The 11,467-nt window shown below is 55.2% G+C and overlaps 1 protein-coding gene across 1 annotated transcript; it reads right to left on the reverse strand.

The window, feature by feature from the left end:
* Positions 1-9,248: 9,248 nt before the first annotated feature.
* On the reverse strand, positions 9,249-11,467 carry LOC103188298 (5-beta-cholestane-3-alpha,7-alpha-diol 12-alpha-hydroxylase; the record flags this gene model as incomplete). Its single annotated transcript, XM_007908249.2, is given in 1 exon segment — positions 9,249-11,467. A coding segment is annotated over 1 exon segment (1,227 nt), but the record flags the coding sequence as incomplete, so codon positions are not given.

Here is an 11,467-nt window from a genome sequence, read left to right on the forward strand (position 1 = left end):
TCCACCGAAATCCGCAAACAACCAGGTCAAAAATAAAGCTCCCGCCGTACAATAACCGGCGAGAGACGAGAGTGTAAAAGGAACGTGTGTAGGAATCTATCCCCCCCCACCCCCTCTCCCCCCCTCTCTCTCTCACACACACACACACACACATTGATCGCAAAGCTGTGTGTTATTATTAATGCTTCCACTAACTTTAAAATCCTCCCCCTTTTCTCCTCTCGGATTAGTTGCCGTGTCGTTTCCTCTGGGCTTAAGGGGGAGTCGATTCATCGGAGCAAAAAGCCTGTGACGGCAGTCCTGCTCCCAACTCCCTTGAGAGTATCACACTCTCCAAATAAAGTCACTGAATCATCGCCATCGACATAATGATACAGACCGATACACAACTGCCTCAGGAAACAAGGACTCCTCGCGCCCTAAACATTCTCCACATGGGATAATGAACCCTCTTCCTGGCTTTCTGGCCACTCATCATCCTCCCCATCATCATCATCATAATAATAATAATAATAATTAATAGTTTGGGACAGGGCATGTGCCAACGACTGGCAGGATGGCGGAAGGCGAACTCGGGCTTCTTTCGTCTTCTGTTCTTAAAGTCACAGCCCTTCACGTCGCCAATAAAGCCTACGTCCCCTCAGCATTGCTGTCCCCGTTAAAAATGCTTAACGAAAGCAATGTCCCTTCAACGTGGCTAATAAAGGCAATTTCCCTTTAAACTGCCAACGAAGATAGTGTCCCTTCAATCCGATTTATCTGAATGATGCCTGTGATTCCTGGAGACGTACCGTCCTGAAACGGGGAAGGTATTGATTCACAGTGCGCAATACATTTACATTTATTTATTCGGTATTAATAACAAACAAACAAACAAACAAACAAACGTTCAAACAAACAAACAAACAAGTAAAGAAATTAATAATCCTTGCTTTTGACCCGGCGCCTTATCGCGTCTTCGAGACGTCTCACTGACACACTGCAAAGTGTAGTGACTGTGTGTTTTGCGGGCCAAACGCGGCAGCCGATCGCGCACAGCAGCGTCCCCGCACTCTCAAGCAGCCGTGGATTGAGTGACCACATTTTAATTTTTGGGAGAGATTATTACCCCTCGGAAGCGGGTTCCCAATTACTGTTAGGGAACTTGCCGAAGGCTTCACCCCACCCGGGAATCGAACCCGGGTCCTCTCGCTTGCGAGGCGAGCGCCTTAACCAATACACTGCGGGACTATCAGTTACCCCAAGTCTTGGCTCTCGCCATTGACTTAATAACACATTAATACGTATAATTATTATATGATACAGGTGGAGTCCTGTAGCTCAGTGGTTAGAGCACTCGCTTTGCAAGTGAGAGACCTGAGTTCAATTCCAGGCAGAGGGCGAAACCTCGGGCAAGTTTCCTTACTCCACACAGAGCCTAATAATAATCCCTCCAAAACCAAAAACAATAATAAATTGGTCATTTTCAATCTACGACTGTTTGTGGGACATTGCTGTGCGCAATTGGCTGCCGCGTTCGCCCACAAATATACAGTCAACTCACTTTACAGTGTGTTCTGTGAAGCGCTTCGGGACGTCCTCCCGACGTGAAAAGCGCTCTATCAAACGCGAGGATTATTATTATTATTATTACTATGCGATTATTATTATTATTATCATTATGATCATACGTATGAGAGTGGTGTGTGTGTGTGTGTGTGTGCATGTCGGGGGCCACACAGAGCAGCCAGTTTGCTTGCCCTGTAATTGTTCGCTGGCGAACAAAACCTGCCTTTATCCAGCGTCGTTTCACGACCCAGAGCGCTGCGAAGGAAGGCCGTATAAAAGAGAAATTAGGCCCACGTCCCAGTCACTTGTCAGCACAGGCGCGACTTGATCCACAAGAAGAAGCGATGCTTCAGTTTCCCCCCCCGGTCATGAGAGCTAAAACCTGCTGACAGAGCCGTGCCTGCCATTTCCACTCCGAGCCGTTCACATTCCCAGCTGCGCGTCCGTCCCCACTCAATGCTGTTTTGTATTTGTTGTCCGTGCAAATGTTTTGCCGCGGACACCGATTGCTTTGTTCTGCGCGCGTCTCGGGTGTGCGCGCGCGCGCGGGTGTGGGTGCACGCGCGCGCGTGTGTTTGTGGGTGCGCGCGTTTGCGTGCGTGTGCGTCTGTGTGCGCGTGTGTGTGCACGTGCGTGCGTGTGCCTGTGTGTGCGCGCGCGTGTGTATGCACGTGCGTGGGTGTGCGCGCGTGCATGTACCTGTGCACATGCACCCCCCCCCCCCCCCCCCACCCCCACACCACCACCACCCCCCCCTCCAACCGGCCGGATGCTGCGTTGGGGGGGGACGAGAGGCCGGAACCTGATGGGCAAAGTGGTCCTCCTCACCCCAACTGATCTCGTGAAACAATTTCTTGCGGATGCCCAAGGTCAACTCCGATCGAGCGAGGTCGGGCTGAGCAATACAATCCTCCTCACGCACACAGTCACGCAGTCACGCACACACACGCGCACACGCACAGTCACACACACAGCCACGCAGTCACACAACACACACACACACACAGTCACGCAGTCACGCAGTCACACGCACACAGTCACGCAGTCACACACACACACACACACAGTCACGCAGTCACACACACACACACACACAGTTACGCAGTCACACACGCGCACAGTCACACAGTCACACACACAGTCACGCACACACACACACACAGTTACGCAGTCACACACACACACACACACAGTCACCAGTCACACCACAGTCACACAGTCCTCACACACCACAGTCACCACCACACACACACAGTCACACACCACACACACACACACACACACACACACACACACACAGTCACACAGTCACACACACACACACACACACACACGTGCTGTCACAATACCCACTGTCACAGGATATCAATAATCTTTGCATTTGACACAGCGCCTTATCGGGTCTTCCGAACGTCGTCGAAACGTCTCAAAGGGCTTCACAGAACGTTGGCTGCAAAGTGCATCGACCTGTGTATTTTGCGGGAGAAAGGATTGGGTCTGATTTATGGTAATGTCCAGGAAAATAACTGCTTCACAAGAACGTCAGGAGAAGCGAGGGCTCCCTGCAGGTTTCCTGAGGTTGGGATGCCTCCACCCTTGCCTTTGCCGGGAGCGAAACCTGTGCCATAATGCGTGATCCAGACCCGGATAAAGCAGTGTGAAAAGGCTGAGCCCTGATCTCTCACACCTCTCGGAACGATTCCGATAAGAAAACAAAGAAGGAGCGGCCACATTTCCGCCGATTGGACGAGTCACTACCAAAGCGGCCGCAGATTGAGGATTGCATGGGCTTAACGTCTCATCCCGAAGGACGGCACCTCTGACAACTCAGCCCTCGCTGGCCCCCGGGCGCTGTATCGGAGCATCACCCTACAGCAACGACTTGTATTTACGTCGGGCCAGTGGGGGACACGTCTCAGAGCTGCCCACGGTGGTGTGGTTGGACACTCAGCAAGGGGGAAGGGGGAAAATGGGGAGGTGACCATAGCGGTAGGTTCCAACATGGGGTTTGAAGATAATAAACAATCGTGGATTTGAGTGACCAAATTAGGATTTTTTTTTCAAGGGAAGGTGAGAGCGCGAGAGAGCGATCCGCCAAGTCGGCTAACAACCGGGTTCCTACTTACTGCTGGTGAACAGCGGCGTGTGCAGTAAGGAAACTTGTCTAAGCTTTCGCCCCGGCCCGGGAAGCCATCCCGGGTAAAGCTCACTTACCTTATCAAACGACGCCATGGGATCTTTAACGTCCACCTGGACAGGCAGATGGGTCTAAAGCCTCGTCATGAAAGGACGGCACCTCCGGCAATGCAACGCTCCCCACAGCATTGGATTGGAGGGTCAGACCAGCGTTGGACCGCATGAGTTTCAAGACCCAATATGGAGTGTAAGTCATATGCGTTCCAAGTGAAACATGAATGAACGGGGAGTAGAGGTGATGGAGTGGGGGGGGGGGGGGGGGGGGGGGTTCGGTGGTGGTGGGGGGTGGGGGATGGAGAGGGAGGAGGTGGCATTTACAAGGGAATTAGATAAGCACATGGACAAGTGACAGAAACAGAGCTGGGAATTGGGATTAGGATAGAGGAACAAACTCCGACACTAATACAATGGACCGAATGACCTTCCTCTTCCTCCTCCTCCTCCTGTGCCGTAGCTGTCTGACCCGGAGAGCAGGAGAATCAGAGGCGCTTTAAAATAAAAGGAAAGGATGCAGGAAACGCACAGCGAGGGTCCCGTTCGTCCCACCTCTGAAGGCGGGAGAAGCCATTAACCTCTCCCTCATGCGCGACCCGTCATCAGACCTGAGCATTCCTCCGCTCTGTTCAGGACCCGCTCCCGCTCACAGCTGCCAGCTGACCCGCCAGACACACGCTGGCTTTACGACAGGTTACCCCACCGCCTGTGATAACACTGGTCACCAGTCCCGCAGCTCACAGTGTTCCGGTATCAATCATTGGAAGTCCTGTAGCTCAGCGGTGAGAGCGCTCGCCTCGCCAAGGGAGAGGTCCTGGGCTCGATTCCCAGGCCAGGTCAGGGCGGACACACGCGCACACGCCTCTGTTTACCCAACGCTAAGTAGGAACCGAGTGTCGGATCGCTTTTCAGGGGCGAATAAATCCTTCCAAAAAAAAAAATAACGATAAAATAATAACGATGACGATCACTTCAACCCAAGGGCCGTTTGTGGGGGACGCCGCTGTGCGCAATCGGCTGCCGCGGTTCGCCCTCAAAATATACAGTCAGTTCACTTTACGGTGTGGCCTGTGAAGCGCTTTGAGACGTCTCAAAGACGTGATCAGGCGCTGCATCAAATGCCGGGATTATTATCATTATTATTTCTGGGAGAGAAAGGACACGACTGTTTGTAGGGGACATTGCGCTGTTCCAAATGGGCTCCCGTGCCTGCCTACCTACAAAACACATAGTCACTACACGTTATATCAATGCACTGTACAGGGTGTCCACAAAATTCTGTTACCCCCATATCCGTGTTTTTCCCCTACAGCACACGACCAACAACCGAAACACATGGAAGAATGATGACAACAACAACAACAACAACAACAAGATTCCATTTATTGAGCGCCTTTCACGTCGGGAGGACGTCCCAAGGCGCTGTACAGTTGGGTCAGGACCCGAGCAGGGGGGAAATGGTCAGGGTGAGGGGAGGGAAGGGAGGGAGCGAGGAGGGGGTAGAGAGTCGAGAGGAGAGCTGAAGGTACGGTCAAAGAGAAAGGTCTTGAGACCGGCCTTGAAGGAGGAAAGGGAGGAAGCGGCGAAGGCACTGGGGGATAGAGTTCCAGAGCCTCGGGGCTGAGAGGCTGAAGGCCCGGCCACCGATGGTAGGGCGATTGGGGCGGGGGACGTGGAGCAGACCGGAGCCGGAGGGACGGAGGGTACGGGCAGGTAGGTAGGGGGATAGTAGGTCGGAGAGGTAGGAGGGAGCGAGGCCGTGAATGGCCTTGTAGGTGAGGATGAGGATCTTGAAATCAATCCTCTGGGGGATGGGGAGCCAGTGGAGGCGAGCGAGGGTGAGGGTGAGGGCGAGGGTGAGGGCGAGGGTGAGGGCGAGGGTGGGTGTGGTGTGGTCGCGGTGTCTGGTGCGGGACAGTACACGAGCTGCAGAGTTCTGAATGACCTGCAGTGTGGAGGGAGGGCCGGGAAGGCCGAAGAGGAGAGAGTTCCCATAGTCCAGCCTTGAGGTGATAAAGGCGTGGACCAGGGTTTCAGCCGCGTGAGGGGTGAGGTAGTGCCGTAGTCTGGCGATGTTCCGGAGGTGATGTTCCGGTTGTGGTGCGGATATGGGGGAGAAAGGACGGCTCAGGGTCGAGGGGAACCCCGAGGTTCCTGATGGCTTTGAGAGGTGGAGAGTGCGGAGCTGATGGTGTCAGCGCCTGAGGTGCGGAGGCGCTGACGTGAGCCAATCAGGAGGGCCTCGGTTTTTCGCACGTTGAGCTGAAGAAAGTTGTCTCTCGTCCAGGACTCGATGTCGGACAGGCAGCTGTCAGGACATCGGTGGTCGTGGAGTTGAGGGTAGAGGAGGAAAGGTAGAGTTGGGTGTCATCCGCATACATGTGGAAGTTAACCCCATGTCTGCGGATGATGTCACCAAGGGGGAGCATATAGAGGGTGAAGAGGAGGGGACCGAGGACAGAGCCCTGAGGGACACCGCACGAGACAGTGCGGGGGGGAGGAAAACCATTCGTGGAGACAAAGTGAAGACGGTGGGAGAGGTACGACCTAAACCACTCAAGGACAGTGCCTTGAAGGTTGAGGTGGGAGGACAAGCGGTGGAGGAGGATAGCGTGGTCGACCGTATCGAATGCTGCCGATAGGTCGAGGAGGACGAGGAGGCAGAGGGAGCCCTGGTCACAGATGGTCAGGATGTCATTGGTGACCTTGACCAGGGCAGTTTCTGTGCTATGGGCAGCACGGAAACCCGACTGAAGGGGTTCGAATAGTGAATGGGTGGAGAGGAAAGAGCGCAGCTGGGAGGCGACAACTCTTTCCAGGACCTTGGAGAGGAAGGGGAGGTTGGAGATGGGCCGGTAGCTTGATAGCTGCGACGCATCAAGGGAGGGTTTTTTTAAGGTGGGAGTGATGGTGGCAGTTTTTAAGGAATGGGGACAGAGCCAGAGGAGAGGGACAGGTTGACGATGTCTGTGATATGTGGGGCAAGAAAGTGGAGCTGGGAGATAAGGAGTGGAGTGGGGATGGGGTCAAGGGAGCAGGTGGTTGGTTTCAGGGATAGGATGAGTTCTGTGACAGAGGGTGGGGAAACGGGTACGAAGGTGTGTAGGGGAGGATGGGTAGGAGTCGGAGTGTGGGAGGGAAGGGGTGGGTGGTGGGTGGATGTTGGAGGGGAAGTGACCGCGGAGCGGATTCCCTTGATCTTGGATTCAAGGAAATCCAGCATCTCCTCGCAGTGAAGGTTGGAGGAGATGACCTGCGCGGGGTGGCGGGGGGGACGGAGGAGTCGGGATGTGGTAGAGAACAGTAGCCTGGGGTTGTTCTTCGCCTCCAGGATTATCCTGGAGTAGAAGGACGACTTGGCCGAGGCTAGAGTGGAGCGGTAGATTTTGAGGAGGTCCAGCCAGATTTGTCGGTGGACCGTTAGGCCAGATTTGACAGGTGCGTTCAGCAGCCCGCACCTGGCTTTCAGTGAGCGGAGGTGGGTGGTGAACCAGGGGGAGGAGCGAGAGTAGGAGACAGTACGGGAGGTGATGGGGGCAAGAGTGTCGAGTGTGGAGGAGAGGGTATTGTGGAGGAGGGAGAGAGGAGAAGAGGGGTCGGTGAGGGTTGAAGGCCAGAGGGAGAGGAGTTCAGAGGACTCCAAGGCAGCGGTTAGGGATTGTGGGGGTAACTTCTTCCAAGGGCGGTAGAAGATGGTGGTGGGTCTGGTGGAGGTGGGTGGAGGTGGTGAAGGAGATGAAGTGGTGGTCGAGATGGCCTTGTCGGTGATAGTGACATCCGAGACACTGAGGCCCCGGGTGATCACCAAGTCGAGTGGGTGGCCGTGACTGTGAGTGGGGGAGTTGATGTGGAGGGAGAGGTTGAGTGAGGAGAGCAGGGAAGAGAAGTCAGAGGAGATGGAGCAGGAGGGGGTGAAGTGCAGGTTAAAGTCGCCCAGGATGATGAGGCGATCAGAGATGTGAGGAGTGTTGAAATGTCAGAGATGAAGGTGGGGGAGGTTTTAGGGGCCGGTAGAGGAGGAGGATTTTAAGTGAGAGGAAGGAGGGGTGGGAGAGGGTGAGGTGCTCAAAAGAGGGGAAAGAGCCAGTGGAGTAGGGGGATAGGGCAAGTGGTGTCCTTGAGATAAGGGCAACACCACCGCCACGGCGGTTGGGGCGGGGGATGTGGTGGGAGGTGTAGCCGGGTGGCGTGGCCTCCGTGAGGGGGAAGGTGTCGCCTGGGGTGAGCCAGGTTTCTGTTAAGGCCATAATGTCAACGCTCTCATCAAGGATGAGATCGTTGATGACCAGGGCCTTGTTGCAGAGGGAGCGGACATTTTGCAGTCCGATGTGGAGGGAGCGGTTGACAGAAGGGTGTGTGGGAGGGGAGGGGGGTCCAGGTTGTGAGGCAGGGGTGGGGGATGGGGATGAGGGAGGAGAGGTGGGCTCCCCGGGTCTGTGTCCGGGGTGGCTGGCGAGTGTGGTGGGGAATGGGGCAGTCGGTGCGGCCGCTGCCGGACAGCCAACGCCGAGTGCCGCGGTGAGCCCTGGGTGGGTGGGAGTGGGGGGGTTGGGGGGGGCTCTGAGCCCTGGGTGGGTGGGAGTGGGGGGGGTTTGGGGGGGTCTCTGAGCCCTGGGTGGGTGGGTTGGGGGGGGGCTCTGAGCCCTGGGGGGGGTGGGCTCTGAGCCCTGGGTGGGTGGGTTTGGGGGGGGGGGTGGGTGGGGGGGGCTCTGAGCCCTGGGTGGGTGGGAGTGGGGGAGTTGGGGGGGGGTCTCTGAGCCCTGGGTGGGTGGGTTGGGGGGGGGGCTCTGAGCCCTGGGTGGGTGCCCTGGGGGGGGTGGGCTCTGAGCCCTGGGTGGGGTGGGGTGGGGGGGGGTGCCCTGGGGGGGGGGCTCTGAGCCCTGGGTGGGTGGGTTGGGGGGGGGGGGGGGGCTCTGAGCCTTGATCACTAAGAGCAACACCTACGGGCTAATTTACTTCCTCTCGCGAGTCAGTTCCCTTGTGGGTGGCTTGTAATCACACCTCCTGTTGTCTTCCTTGGTTCCCTTCTTCAGCAGCTGAAGATTCTTTCAGATTCAACCAAGTTTAACGAAGCTTGTGGGTCGGGCTGGTTCCATCATGGACCAGTCATGGATTGAGTGACCGGGTTATTATTCCTCTGTTTTTTTGAAAGTTGTGTGTGTGTGTCTACGAGTACGCACGCGTACACTGTGTGTGTCCGTGCAGCACGCGTGTAATTGTAGGCAGGTGAATGTAGAGGATATGTCTATGTGGGTGTGTCTCGAGTGAATCCAATAGAACGCACAGCACAGAAAGAGGCCATTCGGTCCAACTGGTCTACGACGGTGTTTATGCTCCACATGAGCCTCCTCCTGCCCTTCCTCAACTAAGCCTTCAAGCCTAACCTTCTATTCCTTTCTCCCTCACGTACCTGTTTAGCTTTTCCGTAAATACATCTATGCTGTATGAGTGTACGGCGTATATGTGGGTGTGTTGACGAGTTCTCTGTAATAACATAGAAGAGGATCAAACATCATTAAAGAGCATTTATTGAGAACCACACCGTTTGGTTTAAGCAAGCCAGGACCATTTATTTCATCTCAAGACTCTGAACGTGTCGAATAGCGTGGCGAGCCGGGCTGAACGAATGGAGAGCTCACTGAGGAGTTAAGCGTAGAGTGTTGTAGCCTCGGTCGGAAACCTTTAGGTCATCGCTCGGCTGGCTCTCCAGTGCAGGAGCAACAACATCAGCAACAGCAACAAATGGAGTACCGTTGAGGAGGAGGTGTGTGGAGTCAAGTGTCGTCTTGTGCACTCGAATGAGACATTCATAAAACTGAGGTCTTTGGGACCAGTACTTGTTGCATTCCACATAGACTTAAAACAATGCCCTCCTTTCTGGTCCCCCCCCCCCCCCACCCCCCCGAGTTGAAATGCTCCAACTCCCTCATCACCCAACTGCCTCGTTATCTCCCTCCCAGCAGAACGATTCCAAATGTAACCCAGCCTCGCAAAGCAAATTCATCCAACTCCCTCTTTACCTGTCCGATCTTCTCCTGCCCTTCTACTCCGTCGCTTGCTGGTGATGTTGTCGCACGTTTTGGGAAAACCGTTCCGCGATGGGATTCGGAAAGCGTTAAGGGGTTCATTCGTATCCTACACACAGATCCGTTGCTCTTCGATGAACCTTTGTGGTGCAAAGCGGTCTGACAAGTAATGTGGAGGAATATGGAAGCATAGGAATGGTGGCCAAAGAAACAGCCGTCGTAGTGCACGATTAAAAAGTTATCTGGGGAAGGGATTTGCGGCCAGACGACTCGCTTCTCTGTATTTTTTCGAACAGCATCAGCGGATCTTTATCGCGGCCGAGCAACCGCAACCAGGTTGGCCTCTTGGCTTTTAAAAATATAGAGCTTCGAGAAAGCTGGGAAGTGTGCCGAAAAAAGACTTTGCCGTGCGATCGAGCAGAAAGCGAGCGGAAAAAGGACCGGGGGGAAAAAAAAATAACGTAAATGGACCCGGGTTAGAATCTGAAGCGATATCGGAACTGTACCTCCCGGGTGGGCTGCATGGCCCCAAAACCCCAACGCTTGCAGTCGATCTCGGGGATCTCCTCGTCGGGATTCACCAGCTCGATGTCAAAGAGGCTTAACATCAGGAAGATAAACTGCTTGAGCTCGTTCATGGCAAAGAACCTGCCGGGGCACATACTGACCCCGGACCCCCACGGCATGTTGTAATAGTTGACCTTCTGCCCGCCTTTGTAAAAGAGGGTCTTCTTGGTCCCGTCCGGGTTCAGGAAACGGTCGTACCTGAAGGTGCCGGGCTCCGGGTGGATCTCGGGGTTAATGTGGGCGGAGAGGTAAGGGAACAGAGCCAGTCGGTCGCCCTTCCTCAAAGCGTACTCCCTCCCGTCCGCCATCTTCAGCATCATGGCCTTGACCACGGAACGGATCAGGACGGGGGCAGTCGTCAGCCGCAGGTTCTCATCGATGGCGCTGTCCAGAGTGGGCAACCCGAGCTGTATGTCCTTGGCCAGCTTGCCCAGATTGAGTTCAGTCCCAGGTTCCTGCCCCGACTCCCTCACCAACTGGTCCACCTCAGCCCGCACTGCGCGCAAGGCTTCGGGGTGCTTGAGCAGGAAGAGGAGCAGCCAGAACGAGGAGGGTCCTGTGTTTCCCTGGGAAGCCCAGAGCAGAATAAACATGTATCTGTTCTGCATGATGTGGTCCACTCCATACTCGTCCATCTGCCGCTGACGCTCTTCGATCCAGGAGCTGATATTCACCTTGGTGTACATCTTCTTGATTGAGAGCAAGTCCCAGAAAAAACTCTTGAGCCTCTTGGCTTGCAGCCACTGCTTGGGGGATTCTATGGAATAGGCCAGGATCGGGAAGAGCTGGTCGTACTTCCTGAACTGGGTGAAGAGCTCCTCCGAGCCTATAATGTCCGCCTCCTTGGCGGACTGCTCCCCCTGCTCGTCGGTTGCCTCCACCCCGAACAGGGCCAGGTAGCCGGCTCTGAACAACAGGTTGTAGGAGTACTCGAACAGCCCGGCCACTTGCCATTCGCCCTGCGCCCCCTGGCCCACCTTGGAGAGCATCAGGTTCTGCAGGTGCTTCAGCATTGACTTGCTCAAGCCTGTCAACCCGTCTCCCATCAGGTGCTTGTTGCTGAGAATTTTCAGGAGCTGGTTGTCGTTCTCCAAAGCGTGGTAGTTAAAGACAGTGGCCACTAGCTGTTTGGCGAA

This window comes from Callorhinchus milii, unplaced genomic scaffold (genome assembly GCF_018977255.1).
Source record: "Callorhinchus milii isolate IMCB2004 unplaced genomic scaffold, IMCB_Cmil_1.0 Scaffold2, whole genome shotgun sequence".
Lineage (NCBI taxonomy): Eukaryota > Metazoa > Chordata > Chondrichthyes > Chimaeriformes > Callorhinchidae > Callorhinchus > Callorhinchus milii.